Genomic DNA, 26,509 nt, shown 5'->3' on the forward strand with positions numbered 1-26,509 from the left:
CCATCCATGCACTGAGACGAATTAATTATAAAAATAGCACGACGCGTGTTCAAATTAATTAACTATTATATTTTCACTCACGAGTAAATAAATAAATTCAATGCGAATTCTTACCTATCTGACAATACGTTGATCAGGAATGTTCATAGACACAGCGGAGACTAAACCTTCCCTCCGTTATATAAACGTACAAGTAATAATCAATGAATATTGCGTCCGAAGTTCATTATTAAAATACTACCTCCTAATGTCATCTTGAGTGGCTACATCGGCTGCTAATATAAACACATTATAATTTATGATAGCAGAGTGAAAGTCACACTCCTAAAGTATATCTTTCCAATGATTTAAAAAAAGCGGACATGTAATTTAGATCAATATGTTTTATGTATAAGAAGAGAAACACAGAGAATGTCTAAAATGGTACGATTTTAGATTTGTATTATGAAACCCAATTACGCATAAATCGGATCATTTTGTTCAGCAACTTCTCTGATCTCACTGATTTCGAAAGGAACGGAGTCAACGAAGTTATGCACATAAATTTTCTGCCAAATAAATTATTAACTTGATTTTATCTTAACCGAGCTTGGGCGGATCTAGAACGATTTTGAGAGGGATGATGAGAACGAAAAGAAGACTGGGGGAAAGCTAGACTGAGGGAAAGCTAGACTGAGGGACGGGGGTCGCCAGGGCCATCGGTAATCGAGCTCGAACTAATAAGCCTAAATAATTTTGTTGTCCTATTTTCTCTTTCGTCCCCCCCCCCTCTCTCTCTCTCCCCCTCTCTCTCTCTCTCTCTCTCTCCTCACCTCTCTCTCCTCTTCCCCCACCCCCATCTCTCTCTCTCTCTCTTCCCCCCCCCCCTCCTCACTCTCTCTCCCTCTCTCCTCCTTCCTATTTTTTTGCTGGAGGTGGAACTGGAATTAGGTAATGTCATAATTTTGAAAGAAATAGAGACATACAATATATCATTTTAGTATTGCGTACCTTGCGTATATTAACAACAAGCTTTTAACCTAAAAATAATGAATGAACTGTATACTATAAACCATTACATTTAAAGACTTACTAAAATATGGTAGATGTAATACTTAACTACAGTTTTACAGTTATTAAACGTTTTCCATCAGTAGGTAGTTATTAATAAGTAATTACATCACAATTATTGTTTGTGGTTTGACATTACAGCACTCCAATGGTATGCTTTGGCCTTATTCATAAAACATGAACCTCAAACTACAAACTTAAATTAAAAGATGTTTACTCCGCCGAGAGTTTTAATATATTACCAGTCTGCAGTCCATATGTTGTTGCTGTTGTATTAATATTGTATTTTTGTATATTATATAAAGAGCTTTTTATGTTATATTTTGTGTATATTGTACATTGATAACGAAATAAAGAATAACTGAATGATTGAAAATATACCATTATTGACTTGAAAAACGTGGTATTAAATTGGTTAGTTAAATTGGCACACTTGAAAGAACAGAATGGAATGAATATATATATTATACACTACAATACTACACTAAATGTTAGGTATAAAACAGTAGAAAGCATGTGGATTGCATAATTCCAGCATAATCTATTTGCTGTGATGGTTATCTGTGATCGTATCAACGCCATATTTGAGCATAACACTGTACTGGGTGAACGAACTATTACTGAACCAACTGTATGTACATAAGCTAAACTTATTTAGATACGGTTTTTCGCACCATATAAGGAGATTCAATCAACATTCAAACAATACACTCTGTACATTAAGTACATAAGCCTCATGTGTTAGTGTTATTGTCTATATTCTTAAGTGTTGTTGAATAATTCTCCTGCAGCCTGAGTTTAGTAAAAAGTTTTAGTAAACAATAAATTACTCACACTACAATTTATATCTGTATATTTTAGGATAATTTAATAATAATAATTATATTGTTAACTTGTTGCTTCAAGAATTCATTTATTAAAACAGTGCCTTCTCACTATTTTAAATCATCACAGTTAAATGATAATATCATAAAAATGATAAAAATTTGCACAAATTAATATGCATCCTTGCACATATATAAAAGTATCAAACGAAATACTTAAAGCTTAAATATTTTTAAATAGACATCTGGATATCAAAAATAGTCCAATCAATCACTTTAATGATAAACCATCACTGGAGTCATATGGATAGTATTAAACACCCACAATATACGCCAAATTCAATACCCCACTGCACCAATTCAATAATGCACCAAACCCATATTATGGATATCTAAACGCAACCATTACAGTGATGCATCTTAGATATGTAATCATACTTCATTTCACAAACCACCGGAATATCTCAACCCCACTTATTCTAACCCAGTATTAGTCTGTACACAGTATATCACTAGCTGTTATTGTCAGGTACACAGTATATACAGTACTTTCTACATTGTTACCACTTTGATTTCTGTTCAATTTATCTGGATTGTTGGTAGCCATGTTGGTGAAATCTCAACCCCACTTATTCTAACCCACTATTAGTCTGTACACAGTATATCACTAGCTGTTATTGTCAGGTACACAGTTTATACAGTACTTTCTACATTGTTACCACTTTGATTTCTGTTCAATTTATCTGGATTGTTGGTAGCCATGTTGGTGAAATCTCAACCCCACTTATTCTAACCCAGTATTAGTCTGTACACAGTATATCACTAGCTGTTATTGTCAGGTACACAGTATATACAGTACTTTCTACATTGTTACCACTTTGATTTCTGTTCAATTTATCTGGATTGTTGGTAGCCATGTTGGTGAAATCTCAACCCCACTTATTCTAACCCACTATTAGTCTGTACACAGTATATCACTAGCTGTTATTGTCAGGTACACAGTTTATACAGTACTTTCTACATTGTTACCACTTTGATTTCTGTTCAATTTATCTGGATTGTTGGTAGCCATGTTGGTGAAATCTCGAAACACATCCTGAAATGTCTCATCTCCTAAAATAATAATTGCAAAGTATATCGTATACAAATATATCAGAGTTATTTGTTAGATTGAAATAGTTCCTTCTTTGGTAATAATTGATTTTTAGTAGAATATTATTTATTATAAGGTGATAAGTGAATGACTTAATGATTTAATTGTGTAATCTCAGTCTTTACAAACATTAGGATATAATTAACCTCTCGTTTATTTTTAACCTGTAGTACTAATATAATCTGTGTGTATATAATTATGTTTACATAGATCAATAATGTTGTTATCTACCAATAAATAAATGCAGGTTACAAAAATAGTTAAGCATTCCAATCAACTAACACAAAACAAGCAATATGGCCCAAAGCAAGCATATTTTGGGCCAAGTCAAAACATTTTTGTGTTGGCCATTATCATACCTTGATTGCCATAGTCTGCAGATTCCTTCATTTCTTTGTTAAGTTTTTCAAGACGTAATCTGTAATAATATATTCCAAAAAAAAAGAAAAACATAAAAGAAACATTGAGAGATAATAATATATTGATTGTACACTCAAAAAACAAAAAGATTATAATAAACACATTACTACTCACAGTGTAACAATATCTGCATTGGCTTTATCTATCGATATCGATAAAACATTCTGGAACAAAAACAAATAAAATATTCATAATTCAATATTTTTTCTGGGTATCAATAAATGATTATTAAAATGAATTAAAGAAGAAAATTAAAATTATATTTCCTAACAATTCACAGGATAGTTAGAGGATAATTTCATTTAATTTGGTAATAAAAAGTAATGATTATAATAAATATTGATTATTATCTTTTCAATTATGTTCATTTTTTTTCAGATTTTGACATGCTCTAATTCAAATAGATTCTAATTTAAGTTTAGGAATGACATGCTCTAATTCAAATAGATCCTAAGTTAAGTTTAGGATTGACATTAAGCAAATGTCATGCTTTACAAACTCATGATATTTTAGTTAAAACTAACTAAAGCCACATTCCCTTTACATCCAAATACATTTCATTTGGAAAACAAAGCATGCTACACTAACACATGTGAGATGAATATGCTGAAGCAATTCAATGTAGCAATGCAACATGTTACACTATCACATGTGAGATGAATATGCTGAAGCAATTCAATGTAGCAATGCAAGCATGCTACACTATCACATGTGAGATGAATATGCTGAAGCAATCCAATGTAGCAATGCAAGCATGCTACACTAACACATGTGAGATGAATATGCTGAAGCAATTCAATGTAGCAATGCAACATGTTACACTATCACATGTGAGATGAATATGCTGAAGCAATCCGATGTAGCAATGCAAGCATGCTACACTAACACATGTGAGATGAATATGCTGAAGCAATCCAATGTAGCAATGCAACATGTTACACTATCACATGTGAGATGAATATGCTGAAGCAATCCGATGTAGCAATGCAAGCATGCTACACTAACACATGTGAGATGAATATGCTGAAGCAATTCAATGTAGCAATGCAAGCATGCTACACTATCACATGTGAGATGAATATGCTGAAGCAATTCAATGTAGCAATGCAACATGTTACACTATCACATGTGAGATGAATATGCTGAAGCAATCCAATGTAGCAATGCAAGCATGCTACACTATCACATGTGAGATGAATATGCTGAAGCAATCCAATGTAGCAATGCAACATGTTACACTATCACATGTGAGATGAATATGCTGAAGCAATCCGATGTAGCAATGCAAGCATGCTACACTATCACATGTCAGATGAATATGCTGAAGCAATCCAATGTAGCAATGCAACATGCTACACTATCACATGTGAGATGAATATGCTGAAGCAATCCAATGTAGCAATGCAAGCATGCTACACTATCACATGTGAGATTAATATGCTGAAGCAATCCAATGTAGCAATGCAAGCATGCTACACTAACACATGTGAGATGAATATGCTGAAGCAATCCAATGTAGCAATGCAAGCATGCTACACTATCACATGTCAGATGAATATGCTGAAGCAATCCAATGTAGCAATGCAACATGTTACACTATCACATGTGAGATTAATATGCTGAAGCAATCCGACGTAGCAATGCAAGCATGTTACACTAACACATGTGAGATGAATATGCTGAAGCAATCCAATGTAGCAATGCAAGCATGCTACACTAACACATGTGAGATGAATATGCTGAAGCAATCCGATGTAGCAATGCAAGCATGCTACACTAACACATGTGAGATGAATATGCTGAAGCAATCCAATGTAGCAATGCAACATGTTACACTATCACATGTGAGATGAATATGCTGAAGCAATCCGATGTAGCAATGCAAGCATGCTACACTAACACATGTGAGATGAATATGCTGAAGCAATTCAATGTAGCAATGCAACATGTTACACTATCACATGTGAGATGAATATGCTGAAGCAATCCAATGTAGCAATGCAAGCATGCTACACTAACACATGTGAGATGAATATGCTGAAGCAATCCGATGTAGCAATGCAAGCATGCTACACTAACACATGTGAGATGAATATGCTGAAGCAATTCAATGTAGCAATGCAAGCATGCTACACTATCACATGTCAGATGAATATGCTGAAGCAATTCAATGTAGCAATGCAACATGTTACACTATCACATGTGAGATGAATATGCTGAAGCAATCCAATGTAGCAATGCAAGCATGCTACACTATCACATGTGAGATGAATATGCTGAAGCAATCCAATGTAGCAATGCAACATGTTACACTATCACATGTGAGATGAATATGCTGAAGCAATCCGATGTAGCAATGCAAGCATGCTACACTATCACATGTCAGATGAATATGCTGAAGCAATCCAATGTAGCAATGCAACATGCTACACTATCACATGTGAGATGAATATGCTGAAGCAATCCAATGTAGCAATGCAAGCATGCTACACTATCACATGTGAGATTAATATGCTGAAGCAATCCAATGTAGCAATGCAAGCATGCTACACTAACACATGTGAGATGAATATGCTGAAGCAATCCAATGTAGCAATGCAAGCATGCTACACTATCACATGTGAGATTAATATGCTGAAGCAATCCAATGTAGCAATGCAAGCATGTTACACTAACACATGTGAGATGAATATGCTGAAGCAATCCAATGTAGCAATGCAACATGTTACACTATCACATGTGAGATTAATATGCTGAAGCAATCCGACGTAGCAATGCAAGCATGTTACACTAACACATGTGAGATGAATATGCTGAAGCAATCCAATGTAGCAATGCAAGCATGCTACACTAACACATGTGAGATGAATATGCTGAAGCAATCCGATGTAGCAATGCAAGCATGCTACACTAACACATGTGAGATGAATATGCTGAAGCAATCCAATGTAGCAATGCAACATGTTACACTATCACATGTGAGATGAATATGCTGAAGCAATCCGATGTAGCAATGCAAGCATGCTACACTAACACATGTGAGATGAATATGCTGAAGCAATCCGATGTAGCAATGCAACATGTTACACTATCACATGTGAGATGAATATGCTGAAGCAATCCGACGTAGCAATGCAAGCATGCTACACTAACACATGTGAGATGAATATGCTGAAGCAATCCAATGTAGCAATGCAAGCATGCTACACTATCACATGTGAGATTAATATGCTGAAGCAATCCAATGTAGCAATGCAACATGTTACACTATCACATGTGAGATGAATATGCTGAAGCAATCCAATGTAGCAATGCAAGCATGCTACACTATCACATGTGAGATTAATATGCTGAAGCAATCCAATGTAGCAATGCAAGCATGCTACACTAACACATGTGAGATGAATATGCTGAAGCAATCCAATGTAGCAATGCAAGCATGCTACACTATCACATGTCAGATGAATATGCTGAAGCAATCCGACGTAGCAATGCAAGCATGCTACACTATCACATGTGAGATTAATATGCTGAAGCAATCCAATGTAGCAATGCAAGCATGCTACACTATCGCATGTGAGATGAATATGCTGAAGCAATCCGACGTAGCAATGCAAGCATGCTACACTAACACATGTGAGATGAATATAATATGCTGAAGCAATCCAATGTACAATAATTATTATGCTATGCTCTGGGCCTTGAAACTTATTGGCTATTAAACGGGTCATTAAGGTAAAAATAAAAAGGATTTTAATATACACTCTTAAATTCCTATCTATATGTACATACAGTATTATACTACAGGTTATGTTGGGATGACATATTATCCACCCTCTTTTCATGTGTTCATGATTTAAATGTATGTCACACAGGTTAAGAAAAAATCCTTTCATTCTTTTAATAGCACTGTCAACATGCAAATAAAATCAAACCAATGTTCCATTCAATACTAAAATTAAACAATGATTAAACACATTAGTATAGATTTAGTGCATTTAAAAAAAAAGAAAAAACTTCCAGTGAAGCATCCTTACTATAAATTATAACTACTCTCTATTGAACTCCTAAATGAAGAAAACAATATATACCAAAATATGATGATATGGCCTATTGTGGTGTGATACTGTATAACATTATTACTGCTCTAAGGTTGTAGCATTTTGACCTAAAATGCATTGCAATGTTTGTACATACAAGGTAGAGTATTGGCATAACAATATTTCACACATCCATATATATTGCAACTTATACAGTGAGAATTATGTGAGCATGCTTCATGAGGTGTGCTATAAATGACAATTACTGCAGTGATACTTGAGTGAATGAACAGAATGTGTTAATGATGTTGGAGGGACATACCTTTCCATCATTGTCTTTAATATCTTGATCAGCACCACGTTTTAACAGCAAGCACACAAATCTAGAATAAATAAACTAATAATTCATGACTTTGTTTTAATTGTTGAACCAATAATTCTGATATGATATTCTTTGGTAGAAAGTAAGATAGCAAGTTTTCAAGTGACAGTGTCATACCCAGTAAATCCTTTGCTTGTAGCTATGTGTAGGGTTAGGGTTAGGGTTACCCTAACAAGTTTTCAAGTGACAGTGTCATACCCAGTATATCCTTTGCTTGTAGCTATGTGTAGGGTTAGGGTTACCCTAACAAGTTTTCAAGTGACAGTGTCATACCCAGTATATCCTTTGCTTGTAGCTATGTGTAGGGTTAGGGTTAGGGTTACCATAACAAGTTTTCTAGTGACAGTGTCATACCCAGTATATCCTTTGCTTGTAGCTATGTGTAGGGTTAGGGTTACCCTAACAAGTTTTCAAGTGACAGTGTCATACCCAGTATATCCTTTGCTTGTAGCTATGTGTAGGGTTAGGGTTACCCTAACAAGTTTTCAAGTGACAGTGTCATACCCAGTATATCCTTTGCTTGTAGCTATGTGTAGGGTTAGGGTTACCCTAACGCTATGTGTAGGGTTAGGGTTACCCTAACAAGTTTTCAAGTGACAGTGTCATACCCAGTATATCCTTTGCTTGTAGCTATGTGTAGGGTTAGGGTTAGGGTTACCATAACAAGTTTTCAAGTGACAGTGTCATACCCAGTATATCCTTTGCTTGTAGCTATGTGTAGAGCTGTTCTACCATTGGCATCCTGTGAATTCACTTTAGAACCATTTAATAACAAGAACTCTACAGTTGTAAGAAAACCCTGCAAAATATACTTCATGTTAATATAAGTTTCCTAGCTTGCATTTTATTTATTTTTTATATACTGGTAAGTGTTCATATTGCATGTGATCTTTTATTCTTTATATACTGGTAAGTGTTCATATTGCATGTGATCTTTTATTCTTTCAACAAAAAATTATTATATCATTTGTTTAGTATATCAATGTTATTAGGACAAAAACGAGATGAACTCACCCCAGATACTGCTTCATGTAATGGGGTAGTTGTTGAATCACTTGGAATTGTGGGATTGATTTTACCTCCTTGTGCTAAAGCCTCTAAAGCCAGTGAAACATTTCCAAGCCCAGAAGCCTGTTGTTGAATTGATAATGACAACAACATAAAATGTTTTATTGATAATGACATAAAATGTTTTATTCCAATATATAATAGAAAATCTTTATATATTATAATAGTAAGATTCAGGACAGATTTTAGTAATGGAATTTATAAATCAATGCTTTCAACAGAAATATCAGAATAAGCATTAGTCATGATAATCAAAACACTGTTATCTAATTCTGTATTTAGACTACAAAGTATATCAGCTAAAATGTGAAGATACTGCCTGATGTTTTAGTAATGTAACAAGCAATAAACTACAAACCCTAATTAAGCGAGAACTAGCATCCAGCGTCTTCCAATCTTTTACTTTTTCTGGAGGAGGTTCATCAAGGATTTCTGCATCTGAGTTATCACTATCATTATCATCTGTTATCAAAAACATAAATAAATTGTATTACATCTAACTTTTTCTTGAAAACATTTTTCTATATAATTCCGTTTCAAATAATAGTTTACCGATAAAGCTCAGCATATAAAGTTGTTATTAAGCACATGTTTCATATATATAACACACCACTTAATTACACAAAGAATGCATGGTACTTACCAACTAAATTGGAAGTAGGAATGCCAACAGCTGCTAAAGTTTCTGCACTCAATCCACTACACAGTGATGAGGCTATGAACAAATGAAAACATACCACAGTCTGATTAAGCACATCCATTCAATATTACAAATTATTGCACTCAACCCACTACACAGTGATGAGGCTATGAACAAATGAAAACATACCACAGTCTGATTAAGCACAGCCATTCAATATTACAAATTATTGCACTCAATCCACTACACAGTGATGAGGCTATGAACAAAGGAAAACATACCACAGTCTGATTAAGCACAGCCATTCAATATTACAAATTATTGCACTCAATCCACTACACAGTGATGAGGCTATGAACAAATGAAAACATACCACAGTCTGATTAAGCACAGCCATTCAATATTACAAATTATTGCACTCAACCCACTACACAGTGATGAGGCTATGAACAAATGAAAACATACCACAGTCTGATTAAGCACAGCCATTCAATATTACAAAATATTGCACTCAATTCACTACACAGTGATGAGGCTATGAACAAATGAAAACATACCAGTCTGATTAAGCACAGCCATTCAATATTACAAATTATTGCACTCAATCCACTACACAGTGATGAGGCTATGAACAAATGAAAACATACCACAGTCTGATTAAGCACAACCATTCACTATTACAAATTATTGCACTCAATACACTACACAGTGATGAGGCTATGAACAAATGAAAACATACCACAGTCTGATTAAGCACAGCCATTCAATATTACAAATTATTGCACTCAATCCACTACACAGTGATGAGGCTATGAACAAATGAAAACATACCACAGTCTGATTAAGCACAACCATTCAATATTACAAATTATTGCACTCAATCCACTACACAGTGATGAGGCTATGAACAAATGAAAACATACCAATCTGATTAAGCACAACCATTCAATATTACAAATTATTGCACTCAATCCACTACACAGTGATGAGGCTATGAACAAATGAAAACACACCACAGTCTGATTAAGCACAACCATTCAATATTACAAATTATTGCACTCAATCCACTACACAGTGATGAGGCTATGAACAAATGAAAACATACCACAGTCTGATTAAGCACAATCATTCAATATTACAAATTATTGCACTCAATCCACTACACAGTGATGAGGCTATGAACAAATGAAAACATACCACAGTCTGATTAAGCACAACCATTCAATATTACAAATTATTGCTACAATTATTTTTTTAAGTAGCCTCATTTACTTTTTGAGTTTGTGTGTGTATGTGGGTATACTATGTATTATTTACAGTTACAGAGTCAGTTATACCTGAATGTTTGTGTGTTAATGTTCGCCTTTTCAATGTACCACTTTGCGGGCTTTCTGGTTCCTCAGAAACATACTTTCTGTTAATATACTTATCTTTAATCCAGGTAGTTCGCACTGAACTGTAAACACAAGAAACGCATAACAATATTTACAGACAAAAATAAAATCACATTAAAAATCAAAATTGAAATGAACACCAAACTCTCAATTGGTAATAAACAAAGACAACTCAATTTCACAAATTATATAAAATGAGAATTTTAACAAATGAAACTACATAATCATAATGAAACAAGATGTAAAACGAAAACATTGACAGCTAACAATCAAAATAATTCTTACTGTAAACATCCAGGCTTTGCTCGAGTAACTGTAACATCAGCATTAGCTTCATATATACTGTTTGTTACAATATTACCCAACTGGTCCATAACCTAAGAAAACATTTGAACTAATCAATTCTGTCAACATTCTAACATCCAAAAATTCATGGCTATCTTCGAATGGTTGAGAGTGACTTTTGTAACTTTTTGCTTTCATTGTGACAATTTGAAAATTGACAAATGAGAAAATAGAAATGCAAGAAAATATCTCTCTACAAAACATTTGATAAATTATACTAAAAAATGATGATGGTTAAAAACCACCACCATGCGCAGATATCATTCTAATACCACATAATACTTTCAATTTTGTTTTTTATAGGTGAATTGTGTACTTAAACACAGCTAAGTGGTAATAAAGACCATATAATTACCTTAAGTGTTTCTGGTTCCCAAGCATCTAGAGTGAGTGACCGTACTTTACTAATGTGAACACCAAGACTTCTATGTACACCGGAACATTCAATACACAGCGTTATTCCTAGATTTATACTAGCCCATGTGGGATCTAAAAATCAAATGAACTGATAAATTCAACAATATAATGAGTTCATCATCATTTATTCTGTTACTATGAAAAGCAAAGAATACCATTGATATTGGTTTAAGCAATATTTAATGACCATGCATAATAGAACCATATACCTTTATTCATACAATCACAGCATACTTCGTTACCAGGTATACCCTGTACTGTACTTCTGAAACTTAAACAAAACACTTAGACAAAACAAATTAACAATAATAATTATTCTCAGATTATATCACAATCTTTCACTTTTTCACCAAATAAATGCATGTACAAATATCAACTCATTTCTTTCTTTCATGAAATAGAAATTAAGTTGGTATAACACATGTCATTGATATTAATACAGGTATAAGATTTAAATCTACATACCTAACTTTTCTTGTAGATTTCTCTGAAACAGAATTCACAGGTTGAGAAGCAGAAACAGCGTGCGTCTGTCAAAAAAACAACAAATGATGGTTTTTGTCTAGGTGTAATCATTAGATGGTACACATATTCAGGCATGTGCAGTATTCACGTACCAGTGTGGCAGATGTGTGAATAAGTTTAACTATAGTTTATTAACCGTCTTTAAAGAGGATCACCCATGCAGGTCTTCATTTTTAAAAAATATCAAAGATCTATAGGCCTATATTCAGGCACATACAGTACCAGTGTGGTTTCACTAAAAGGTGTTAATAGGGCTTATCAGGCATGTGCAGCCATACCATTGTGGCAGATGTGTGCATACTATGATTCACTCATATAGTGTTTCTTACATATGTATATTGTTTGGTTGGGCCAACACTGAAAGCGGAATTGATTCCTTCTGCAAAAGCAGTAGACCATTTCTTTCTGATATTCTCACTGTCTGCCTGCAGAGCAATTGTTCTAAATAACAAAAACAATTATTTTAGTTAAAAGGGCATTACTCACTTGATTTTGCTCAATTCTTAGAAAAATTGAATAAAACTCACTTTCCTGGTAATACAACATCAAAACAAAATTGAATAAAACTCACTTTCCTGGTAATACAACATCAAAACAAAATTGAATAAAACTCACTTTCCTGGTAATACAACATCAAAAGAAAATTGAATAAAACTCACTTTCCTGGTAATACAACATCAAAACAAAATCTTCTTTCAGTTTCATCAGAAAATTTGACGGTACACAATCTTAGGTCCTCAACAGCTATTGTACAATCATCCTGTAAATTTATGATACAAAAATACAGTAGATTGTATTTCTATGCAAAGTTCCACAATGGGCTTGATTTCATATTGTTATTCTATTTGTCTAAAGATATATGATTAGTTAGAAACAGATATAGTTAAATTGAAAGAAGTAATGGATATTGAGTAGTGGACATAGAAACGGTAAATCAGATAGTTTTATTTATTTGTTTCCTAAAGGCAGAAACCATATGCCGTGAATAAAATTCAAAGTAATAAAATGTTTGAAGATTCAAAGTGTACCGAAGTGACACAGGTTTTCAGATGCATTTGAAATAGGTTTGTTTGATTTGTCAGTATACTGTTAGGGCATATAAAGCACTAGTTTATTTCCCCTTTACAAAGTTGAAACCACATCATCTTTATCAAAACAGGCAGAATCTTTATTTAAAAGAAATTATCACATAATTCGATTTCTAAAGAAAACCCTCTACAAATCAGATAGTAATTGTTTCCCTAAAGCTTTATTCAGAATTTAAAACTCAATTTGTTTTTATTTATTTCCAACCCCAACAAACCAAAATAAAAGTTGCCACTTACAGCAGGTTTGAATACTAACTATACACTGTAATAATGGCAAGAAAATGCAATCATAGTCATTTTGTCTACTGAAATACTCAGAGAGCACACACATAAGACTGTATATTACCTTGGATCTTTTTTGATATACCAGCTGATTATTTCTTAATGTGAACCACCTTCTGTAAATTAAAAATTTATTTTACAAATTAAATGATGTAAATTTGTCTTCTGTTATATATAAATTGTTGACCTTATACAGTAAGTACTGTAAAAAAATGATTTTGAAATGAACTTTGACCTGTGCCATGACTTAAAAGCATTGTTTGCTCGTTTGTATAGATATCCTTCCATATCAATCGCCTCCCATCCGTGTGGGTTGTTCCATATTTCATTCTATTAAGTACAATTACATTCATTATTAGTGTGTGATTCAAACTAAAAAATTAACTCAAAACTTCACCATTGAATAATAACCAGGAGTGAGAATAGGCTAAAACCCAGATTCTGCACTAACTCCATATAATTTAGTAGTTTTGTTTCATAATTAAACATTACAGTCATAATTAAAAATTAAAATATAGGAGACAATGTTTAATACTCTCTATTGAGTTGAGTTTTTGTTTCATAATGAAAAATTACAGGAGAAAATGTCATATCTCAAATTGTTGTAAAATAACTTTTATACTACAGTATGTATGATAGATAAGTAAATGTCATATCTCAAGTTGTTGTAAAATAACTTATTATATACAGTATGTATGATAGATAAGTACTAAAAGGAAACAAAACAATTACCAAATTTTCAACCATTGAATGACTTCTTTCCATATCTCTTTGACATTCTAAGTTTTCCTTAGCAACCGTATCCAACTAAATGTAATGAGATGTACAATTATGACAACATCCAAACATTATTTACATAATTAGAATGTAACACAAAAAAAATTAAAAGTGTGAAATAAATGATAATTTTACCTTAACTGCCAGCTGTTTAAGCTGAGGTTGTCTGTCTTTTAATAAATCATAACCTTGATGAAAATAGGTAAACTGTGCATGCATAAATGACATCATCTGTTAACAAATAAATTAAAATATAGTTTATGGAATAAATAAAAAATGACATTTAAAATGAAAGCTACAAATATTGAAATGAATAAAATAGTAAGATCAAGAATCATGGGGAGAGGTAATTGTATTGTCTTTCCTATTTACTATAATCATCTCATAAATTGCAATTACAACATACAGTATACAAACAATGTATCACACTATTTGACAAGAATAATGATTACTATGTAATTAATACAGCAAATTGGATCAAATATTGCGGTAATTCTTATTAGTTTTAGTATAAACATTCAATACAATGTGATAACATCACATGACATTGACAGATTGTTAGACTCATGAATGGTTTTACATACATTATTAAGAACCTCATGCCTCTTGGCTGCTTGGATCATGTTTAACTAAAGACAAAAAAGGCAGAATTCAATTTTAAAAACATATCAGCTTACTACAGATCTACATCATATAAATACAAACAACGCTTCTTTTGTTATAGATATTTAAAACAATTGGAAGCACAAAATGTTCACTGTAAAATAAATTTATGAAACCATGATTGTTGTATTATTGTATGCTTGGTTTTAATACAAACGAAGTGAGTTTATACTATAAAGATAGAATTAAACTGAAATGCAGTAAATCTAAAGACACTGAATAACCACCAATGGCCAAAACTGTACAACATGATGGACACTGAATAACCACCAATGGCCAAAACTGTACAACATGAATATGGACACTGAATAACCACCAATGGCCAAAACTGTACAACATGAATATGGACACTGAATAACCACCAATGGCCAAAACTGTACAACATGAATATGGACTTGTGCATTTCATCAGATAGGTGTGATGACTGTAAATTATTTTCATATTGTTATTCATACACAAACCTTTAAGTAATTCATGTACTGATTATCATTTTCTCACAAATTAATTAGATATGATGAGATTTACACTGAATTCATTCTAGTATACACAATCTTAAAATGTCATTAGGAATCAGTTGTTGAACACTCTGTGTGCAATAAAAAAGCTTTAAAACTATGTCATGTTGTACTGTTTGTCCACATACATACTCCCATTGAGCTCTGTGAATACACTCTTGAAAATTCTTGAAACTTTAATGAGATTTAAACCATGTCATGCTGTACTTTATTCCATGTCCACACACATTCCCATTGAGCTCTGTGAATACTCTTGGCACATGACATACAGTCATATAAACCATGTCATGCTGTACTTTATTCTGTGTCCACACACATTCCCATTGAGCTCTGTGAATACTCTTGACACATGACATACTGTCATATAAACCATGTCATGCTGTACTTTATTCCACGTCCACACACATTCCCATTGAGCTCTGTGAATACTCTTGGCACATGACATACTGTCATATAAACCATGTCATGCTGTACTTTATTCCACGTCCACACACATTCTCATTGAGCTCTGTGAATACTCTTGGCACATGACATACTGTCATATAAACCATGTCATGCTGTACTTTATTCCACGTCCACACACATTCGCATTGCGCTCTGTGAATACTCTTGACACATGACATACTGTCATATAAACCATGTCATGCTGTACTTTATTCTGTGTCCACACACATTCCCATTGAGCTCTGTGAATACTCTTGGCACATGACATACTGTCATATAAACCATGTCATGCTGTACTTTATTCCACGTCCACACACATTCCCATTGAGCTCTGTGAATACTCTTGGCACATGACATTCTGTCATATAAACCATGTCATGTTCTTTCTTTTAAAAAAATCATATCCTTTTCTGTGAATACATTCTAGAAAATTCTATAAAATTAAATGACATATCAACTTGTACACTTTCAATTTGTTGTATCATATTATATCATCTTATATCTTATTGCTTAATATAAGATTTATGTATTTTATACCTTTTTATCCAAAATAATAAACAATATTGTTTGGTATGATAATCATGTGTACAACATTTTTCATTCAGTAACTATAAACACTTAGATGTTTTGTTAATGTTTTCATAAATTTTATTATAAATAGTTTTACAGTGTGATGTTAATTTTATAAAAAGACCAACAAGCATACCTCTTTAACATAGTCCAATGCAGTATGAGCAAATGCTGTTCTAGTAGCTGTGAGTATATTGCCAGTCTCTTCAGCTTCCATTGGCTTTGATCGCGATACTTGTGCATTCTTGTTTAATGACGTATCAAAATCCTCACTTATTCTATAAAAAGCTCTCTTTGTATCTTTTACTTTCTTCAAATCACTATAATAAGACAAATTGTATACTATTTTATTCTCAATAGTAATAGTATTGCCCAGTTAGTATTGGTACATTTGGTTTAAACAATATTTACTGGTTGTGTATTATAACATTGTTTCTGTTTTGAAATGTTTTATTTGATGCATGTATTGCCTGAAAAACAATGGCAGAAATAAAAGCCACTTTGCTGAAAGGAAATGGTAGTACAGGGAGCGGTTGTTGGTAAAGGGTGTGTTATAAAGTAGGTAATATGTACAGGAAAGTATATAATCCTCCTATAAACAATACCATACACTAATTTCCAAATGTGTAAAGTTAATGGCCCATGAGTTGACATTTCTGTAAAAAGGTTTTAGCTTTGTTGATCTATATATACATGTAGTAGTTGATACATGGTGGTTGATTCCTAAATTGTAAAAAAAAACTAGTTCCATATAAATGTCAGCTTCAAGGCAACTGGAATCAATCAAAAAGAAGACAATTGTGGACATTTTTAATATTTTTTGCGCATCAAAGTATTATAATTTATATGGAGATCACAGCTTTATTTAACCTCAATTAAATTATATTAAAACTACTAAAAAAACACACATCAAGAATGTCTTTTAAAAAACACACATCAAGAATGTCTTTTAAAAAACACACATCAAGAATGTCTTTTAAAAAACACACATCAAGAATGTCTTTTAAAAAACACACATCAAGAATGTCTTTTAAAAAAATCCTATAAAAACTGTTCATGAATAAATGTATTCTCCTAAAGTTCTTTTAGAAAATGGAAAATATATTTTAAACTTATTATAACATTAACAATAACATTAACTTATTATAACATTAACAATAATGTTGGTTTTAAGTATAAAATGACTAGAAGGATTAATGATGCACAAAAATAACTACCCGGTAATTGTGTTAAAAATCAATTTTTGGAAATTTATGACATTACATTAAATTTTACAGTGAGATATTTTTAAAATTAACTCTTTCACTGAAACAATCTACAGCAAGGAACAATACACATTTAAACAATGTGTACCTTGTTGTTAAAATGACAATAAATAATACTGTATCGTAATATCGTATCGTATTGTAAAACATGTTTATGTTATGCTTATCCAAACAAAAACAAGCAAGCATTAAACTAATCAATCCACAATATAACTTAAGCCTAAATGGAACAATATATATTTGTATCGTATCGTATTGTAAAACATGTTTATATTATGCTTATCAAAACAAAAACAAGCAAGCATTCAACTAATCAATCCACAATATAACTTAAGCCTAAATGGAACAATATATTTGTATTGTATACATTTAAAACATGTTTATATTATGCTTATCAAAACAAAAACAAGCAAGCATTAAACTAATCGTTCACAATGGGCCTGTTTCTGCTGCAACTGCTCCAAATACAGTATAAAATATGGTATTTTTTATACCGTATTTTTTAGTACCCCGTTTCTGCTAACAATACTTCTTGGGTGGTCGTGTAAAATTTCCTCCTTTTTACCCAAATTGCCATTCATTTATTTGGTCGATAATTAAAAGTCGCAATAAAGGAAGTTTTACGTCTCACTTTCAACAGCCTAGCCCTAGTGATAGAGATGTTGTGAGAGCACAGAAAACATCTTAATTCGTTCCCTCCCCGAGTTATTGTCTTTTGCAATGTTGTACTGCTTTTGCAGGCTCTTTGAGTTAAACTTGCTTTGGAGACAAGTCTATTTCGTACTCCTGCTTTATTTTTGTAGAAATGTCTTTATAAATGTGGTTGTCCCTTTTATTACCTTTTAGTTGGCCGGACATTTTAGCTTCCCCACCCCCTCCTTCTCCACCCGCTCCTTCTCCACCCACTCCTTCCCCACACTGATTTATATAGTAAATACCGTGACGTCTTCGCTCCACATTTCCGCCAAATATATCTATACATGTGTGTAAAACAGCTGACAGCGACAGAAAATAAAAACACGATGTTGACCTCATGTCGCAGGTAAAAAAAACACGGTATTTTTTATTGGCAGCAGAAAAGGGTACAAAAAATACGGTATAAATTTGTAAATGTTGTATTTTATCCACAAATTTTGTTGGTAAAATACGGTATACAAAATACCGTATTTTTTTTATGACCGTTGTTTCTGCTGCCAAAAAAATATGGTATAAATACGGTATATATACGGTACTCAAAAAATACCGTATAAAATAGGTATTTTCTTGGCAGCAGAAACAGGGCTAATATAACTTAAGCCTATAACCTAGAAATGTGATTTACAAGTAGAAACTAAATATTATTGGTAGCTATACATCCTACCTCTACTCAATTGATAGGTTGTACATAACAGTACAAAGGTAACAAAGGCTACTAATAACCTGAACTCTAAAGTAAACAACTAAGTTTCAGAAATTGACATAACTGTTGATTCTTTAAGCTTACCCTTTTATAAATTCTGAATACGATTTGCACACTGTTCTATTTGCCTGATCAATTAGTATCTAAAAATGAAAAGTTTAATCAGTATAAAATATTGTTTTGCTTGTTGTAATACTTTAATATTATACTACTCTATCATAGTACAGTACCTTTTTGCACTCAATAATATGTATTGTTCAATTCATTTTAATTGATTGTTTATTGGTATTTTATTTGCAATTTTATTTCTCAATCCAATAAATAGTTTATACTGTATATCACTTTTGGCTATTGTAAAGCACAATGGTGCATTATTTATAATTTAATAATAATAATTCTTTTAATGCCGGAAAACAAGATAACAAAAATGACAATAGGTGAAAATGTTGATGGGTCATGCATTAAACATGCTAATAATTGACCAATGAGACATCAGAGAATTGGCCAAATTGTATATTCACTGTGAATTGATCATAAAACAAGAGTCAAGTTATATATTATTATAGTATACTATCATGCAAATTTATCATAATTTGAGAATGTCATAAACCTCTAAAAACCACTAATCTGTCCTTTTATGCTGTATGCCTTGATAGCAATGACTAATAATTTTGTGAATGCATATAAAAGAGATTGTAAACTTACTGAATGGTATGACTGAACGTCCTTCAGAGATTGAATAAACTTTTTAAAATAATCCTATATAACAACCATTTGACAACATGTTTAATACTTAAAAACAATATTATTGAAAACTTTTAGATCTTATAGAATGAATGCAGTTTAAGAAATATAGTGTTAATAATGGATTGAATTTCAATTATCAGTCTAGTGTTCAAGAGTACATTATCAGTCTAGTGTTCAAGAGTACATTATCAGTCTAGTGTTCAAGAGTACAATATCAGTCTAGTGTTCAAAAGTACATTATCAGAGTACATTATCAGTCTAGTGTTCAAGAATACTATATCAGTCTAGTGTTCAAGAGTACAATATCAGTCTAGTGTTTAGAGTACATTATCAGTCTAGTGTTAAAGAGTACATTATCGGTCTAGTGTTCAAGAGTACATTATCAGTCTAGTGTTCAAGAGTACATTATCAGAGTACATTATCAGTCTAGTATTCAAGAGTACATTATCAGTCTAGTGTTCAAGAGTACATTAATATCAGTCTAGTGTTTAAGAGTACATTACCAGTCTAGTGTTCAAGAGTACAATATCAGTCTAGTGTTCAAGCGTACAATATCAGTCTAGTGTTCAAGAGTACATTATCAGTCTAGTGTTCAAGAGTACATTATCAGTCTACTGTAGTGTTCAAAAGTACATTATCAGTCTAGTGTTAAAAAAAATACGTTATCAGAGTGCAATATCAGTCTAGTGTTTAAGAATACATTATCAGTCTAGTGTTCAAGAGTACAATATCAGTCTAGTGTTCAAGGGTACATTATCAGTCTAGTGTTCAAGAGTACATTATCAGTCTAGTATTCAAGAGTACAATATCAGTCTAGTATTCAAGATTACAATATCAGTCTAGTGTTCAAGAGTACATTATCAGTCTAGTGTTCAAGATTACAATATCAGTCTAGTGTTCAAGAGTACATTATCAGTCTAGTATTCAAGATTACAATATCAGTCTAGTATTCAAGAGTACAATATCAGTATAGTGTTCAAGAGTACATTATCAGTCTAGTATTCAAGATTACAATATCAGTCTAGTGTTCAAGAGTACATTATCAGTCTAGTATTCAAGATTACAATATCAGTCTAGTGTTCAAGAGTACTGTACATTATCAGTCTAGTATTCAAGATTACAATATCAGTCTAGTGTTCAAGAGTACATTATCAGTCTAGTGTTCAAGAGTACATTATCAGTCTAGTATTCAAGATTACAATATCAGTCTAGTGTTCAAGAGTACATTATCAGTCTAGTGTTCAAGATTACAATATCAGTCTAGTGTTTAAGAGTACATTATCAGTCTAGTATTCAAGATTACAATATCAGTCTAGTGTTCAAGAGTACATTACCAGTCTAGTGTTTAAGAGTACATTATCAGTCTAGTGTTCAAAAGTACATTATCAGTCTAGTGTTCAAGAGTACATTATCGGTCTAGTGTTCAAAAGTACATTATCAGTCTAGTGTTGAAGAGTACAATATCAGTCTAGTGTTCAAGAGTACATTATCGGTCTAGTGTTCAAAAGTACTGTACATTATCAGTCTAGTGTTCAAGAGTACATTATCAGTCTAGTGTCCTCCAAGAGTACATTATCAGTCTAGTATTCAAGAGTACAATATCAGTCTAGTGTTCAAGAGTACATTATCAGTCTAGTGTTCAAGAGTACATTATCAGTCTAGTGTTCAAGAATACATTATCAGTCTAGTATTCAAGAGTACATTATCAGTCTAGTATTCAAGAGTACATTATCAGTCTAGTATTCAAGAGTACAATATCAGTCTAGTGTTCAAGAGTACATTATCAGTCTAGTGTTCAAGAGTACATTATCAGTCTAGTGTTCAAGAGTACATTATCAGTCTAGTGTTCAAGAATACATTATCAGTCTAGTGTTCAAGAGTACATTATCAGTCTAGTATTCAAGAGTACATTATCAGTCTAGTGTTCAAGAGTGCATTATCAGTCTAGTGTTCAAGAGTACATTATCAGTCTAGTGTTCAAGAGTACATTATCAGTCTAGTGTTCAAGAGTACATTATCAGTCTAGTGTTCAAGAATACATTATCAGTCTAGTGTTCAAGAGTACATTATCAGTCTAGTGTTCAAGAGTACATTATCAGTCTAGTGTTCAAGAGTACATTATCAGTCTAGTGTTCAAGAGTACATTATCAGTCTAGTGTTCAAGAGTACATTATCAGTCTAGTGTTCAAGAATACATTATCAGTCTAGTGTTCAAGAGTACATTATCAGTCTAGTATTCAAGAGTACATTATCAGTGAGTGTTCATTGCATGAACATTGAATGTCATGTTTATATTTAAACAGGAAACATAATCCAGAAACTATCATAGCATGTAATTTCAATTTTTATCAATTTCTTTCAAAGAATATTAATATATTGTAAACTAACCTCAACTAATTGATCAGTTTGGAAATGTTTTCGAACATCATTCATTCCAGAAATAAAAGTACTGATAAAAAATATATATATTTGTCAGATCATTTTCATTCAATTAATAATGAAATCAAAAAAATGATTACACTTTATAATAATAATGCCAACACTATCAGCAATAACTACAAAACTGTCAAAATCCTTTCACACATGGTCAGTTCAAAGCAAATTTTACAATATTTAAATAATAATTGAATTCTAAAATCAAAGATACATTAGAAAATCTGTTAAAACAACCTTTTCTGCAAAGTTCATACTCGTTGGTAATAAAAGTTATTTCTACAATAAACTTTTGGACATTGCAAAACAAGTTAAGCAATTTAGCCAGAGATACTGTACTTTAAGTTAAGGACAACTACTGATTTAATGCTAATGGCAAACAATAGCTGGACATTTTCACTATTGGGGTTGGTCTTTACATGCAGCAGCAGACAATGTGCTTAAAGCAAACAGTAACTTCAAGCACATACTTTAAGTATATTTTTTAGTTTAGTAGTTTAGTATTATGGTTTATAACGCACCTCAGTATCTTTTCCATCATTATTGGTTAATTATCTTGTTTTTATTTCACAATGCATCACACATGTTATTAGATTAATATTTAAATTGTGATTACACAGACAATATTCAGTATTTAGGTAATTGTTAATTAGTATTAATTTGTATTAATATTAGATGCACAAAGTGTGATCAAGTTGAAAAACTTACCCTGTGGCAACATTGTAAACTTTTCCTGCATCTACCATGGCTGAACATAACTTGACAAGCTAAATCAAAGTTAATGTTAATAATTGAGATACAATTTTTAAAATATTAAAAAACAAGTTTTGCATCAACAACAACATATGACTTACAAATATAGACCTTCTTAGATACAATTCTGGTAGAAGAAAAATAAATTTAATTTAAATTAGAAAATTAGAATGTATTATAAGATAGGCTACTTTGATTAATTTTATGTTGTGTCATAAAAACCCTACGGGCATTACTATTATAGAGATAGGTATGAAAAACTTTTAACCAAAGCGTGCATTGCAAACAACTAAGCAGTTTATTTCAGAGAAATCATTGAAGAGAGAAAGTTTACCTTTTCAAGTTTAATTTCCAAATCAAATATATCAAGTTCCACGTCCTCCAATGAAGCCCTATATATTAAAATTAAATGAATGAATGTAAAAATAGACCTTAGCTAGGCTAGATACTGGTACTGGTACTGGTTCAAATAACCGGCTCACAGAGACATCTGGTAGCCATTGACTTGAAGTTGGCATTTGGATGTGTTACTTTTAAATGTAGGCCTACAGTATGAGAGTGACTACTACCAAATTACACAGTCACAAAACAACTTATAAAACAGTTCATATATACAGTTAAAACATTGCTGGGAATTATAAATTTCTGTTGATAGTATGGTACCTGTATTTTTGCGTAGACTACTAGTATTAATGTTGCTATTTAAAAAAAAACATTATCCAAACCAGGGCCGTAGCCAGGATCTGTCAAGGGGGGGTTCGGACACTAAGTATTTGGGTTACCCCCCCACCCCCCTCCTGGGGGTGGGGGTGGAGGTGGGGCCTGAGGCGAAGCGAATTTTGTTAAATGACACCCCTAGATGGCCGGAAAAGACACTCTCATGCAGCAAAACGATCGTACTTGGACTCGTGGACTATTTAAAGCTTGGTTCCCACTAGCGACGCAACGTAACGCAATCTAAGCAACATAAGCAAATGCCCTTCCAATAATAATAATTGTGTTTTCCCCCGCCTGCGTGAAATTAAACCTACGACGTTTGCAGCACTATTGCGTCGTCGGTTCCCACTTATGATTACGTAATACAGCACTTTGCATCGATACGTTGCTACGTTGCGTTCTAGTGGGAAGAACCACGCTTTAAGGACGATAACATTTGTTGCCGTATGTTAGATGCGCGTGCTGTGTGCGGAACCGCCGATTGTTTGATAATTCAGTCGGTATTTTGTTTTGCGTTCAAGTTCAATGCGAACGTACGTCTAAGAGAAGCCCAAAGCACACTGGGTGAAGGCAAATGCAATTCTTATTATAGCTCTATCTATAATATTTATTTACAGCAATTTGTTGATGAAATTAAATATGCCAATGTAAATAGGTGTTATTGATACAGTTTTGAGTATGTATCGGCTGGTGGTGGTCTAGAAAAAAATAATCGGATGCCATAATGTGAACTACAGTACATGATACCATAGATATTATAGTGTAATATATTAATAATTCACTATAATCCTCTATGATGATGATACATTATACTCAAAGCCACACATAAATACTAATGTACGTTGGAAGGCTATATACTTTATGCATGCTGACTGCCAGTGATCTAAACAATAGGTACGCAGTTGTCGGGCGGTGTTCTTTGTACGAATCGTTCGTGCCCCAGCTCGCTCTGAGACGCGTCAATATCATGTTACATATGCAGGAACCAAACATTTATTTTTCAGGTTATATTTGGCAATTCATTTACAGACACGTATCGCTCGAAGTACGCTCATACAGGGAAGAAGGTACTGTATGAGTTATTCACGAACGAGTTTACGAATTTTTCAATTTACAAACAACCTTTTGTACTGTGGGGCACGTATTTAGAGGATTTTCGGGGATGAGGGTGAGGTATTGGGCATGTCGGGGATGGGGGTTCGCAGTCGGTTAAGGGGGGTTTGCTGTAAAGGGGGGGGTTCGCCCGAACCATAAAAACCCCCCCTGGCTACGGGCCTGCAAAAAAACCATGCATGTGGTGTAGTAAATCCAGTATCATTTTGGCCTAGGCTAGGGTAGGCCTACCTAGGTAGGCTATTATATCAGCATGTTAAAATTGGAGATTAGGCCTAGAGGCCTACTACTACTAGCCTACTACTAGGCCTATACGTTTTGAGCTACTAGCCTAGCCTACTACTACTACTACTACTACAGTAGGCCTAGGCTAGGCCTAGGCCGATATTCATAACTGCCTAGTAGGCCTACTAGCTAGGTCTAGGAATATAGCCTAGAAAAGGGCAATTTATTAATTGATGCAAATCTAGGCCTAGGCGTAGGCCTATAGGCCTAGTAGTAGAAGGCTAGGCCTAGCTAGCCTACTAGGCCTAGGCCTAGCCTAGGCTCTAGGCCTAGGCCTAGGCCTAGCTAACAGACAGATATTATAAACAGATATTAGTTATTACTTACCGAAACCTGGGAGAATCCTTTAGGCATTCATCAAATGAAATATTAGGCTTCATGACTAAAGTAAATCAACACAACACAAGAAAACACATATTTAACAATGATAATAAACTAGCCTAAGCTTACAGCTAGCAAAAAACTGCAGTAGCCGTTCGAAACACTACTCCTTCCGCCACGCAGCTGTAAATCTCGCCTTTTCAATTCCGATATTCCGAGAGCTGATGAGAGAGAGAGAGGCCGCTATACTCTAGGCTATTTCCGTTTTAGTTATTACCACGGCTGCCGTGTATATCCGACGTAATCGAATTTATAATAGATGTTTGATTGATGATGTGAATTAAATTTGTTTTTTATCCTTAATTAAATGTATTATTGCATCATTATGATAGCTGTATTAACGAATAGAATTTGCGCAAAAATGCTATCTTATTGTTAACAAATTTTTATTGAATAATTGAAGCAACTTAGTAGGCCTATGGAGACATTTTAAAGTCATATAAAATAATGTTACTCTTCCATCATGATTGCCATGAATCTGGCGCTGTTTTAACTGTGGATCGATGGGTTTTAGAATACTATTTTTTAATCTTGTAATATTATTATAGGCCTAAGATTAAACGATGGTGAACAAAATATTGAATCGAATGTTTATAGTTTTAATAACGACGTATCAGTAGGCCTAAACACCTATATTTGAAAATGTAATGTTCTCGGGCCATGTACGCCGGTGTCCATGGGAACCAAACCCGACACAAGCTAAAATACACAACGCGCATCAATTTAAGTCGTTCATAAACTAATTAAAATGGATTATAAACCCTAAAGCAGCATTATTATGTTACAATGAGAGGAGACACTACATACGTTATAATATTA

General features: G+C 33.1%; 1 protein-coding gene across 2 annotated transcripts; it reads right to left on the reverse strand.

The window, feature by feature from the left end:
• Positions 1 to 917: 917 nt before the first annotated feature.
• Positions 918 to 25,833, reverse strand: LOC140044382 (arf-GAP with coiled-coil, ANK repeat and PH domain-containing protein 2-like). Of its 2 annotated transcripts, none has more exons than XM_072088862.1 (27): positions 25,637 to 25,833; positions 23,529 to 23,586; positions 23,150 to 23,208; positions 22,397 to 22,457; positions 19,967 to 20,020; positions 19,346 to 19,404; positions 16,734 to 16,917; positions 14,990 to 15,034; positions 14,541 to 14,636; positions 14,361 to 14,435; positions 13,864 to 13,958; positions 13,693 to 13,744; positions 12,918 to 13,018; positions 12,588 to 12,699; positions 12,199 to 12,263; positions 11,943 to 11,998; positions 11,672 to 11,805; positions 11,257 to 11,348; positions 10,915 to 11,033; positions 9,581 to 9,652; positions 9,296 to 9,399; positions 8,884 to 9,000; positions 8,559 to 8,668; positions 7,810 to 7,870; positions 3,562 to 3,611; positions 3,387 to 3,445; positions 918 to 2,987 (listed from the first exon to the last, which is right to left on the reverse strand). In XM_072088862.1, the coding sequence occupies exons 1-27, from the start codon at positions 25,687 to 25,689 to the stop codon at positions 2,878 to 2,880; spliced, it is 2,253 nt and encodes a 750-aa protein (XP_071944963.1). In that variant the 5' UTR covers positions 25,690 to 25,833; the 3' UTR covers positions 918 to 2,877. The 2 variants fall into 2 exon arrangements, with proteins under 2 accessions (XP_071944963.1, XP_071944961.1); XM_072088860.1 differs by having other exon boundaries at positions 11,943 to 12,004.
• Between the last annotated feature and the right edge of the window lie 676 nt (positions 25,834 to 26,509).

Source organism: Antedon mediterranea, chromosome 3, assembly GCF_964355755.1.
Source record: "Antedon mediterranea chromosome 3, ecAntMedi1.1, whole genome shotgun sequence".
NCBI lineage: Eukaryota > Metazoa > Echinodermata > Crinoidea > Comatulida > Antedonidae > Antedon > Antedon mediterranea.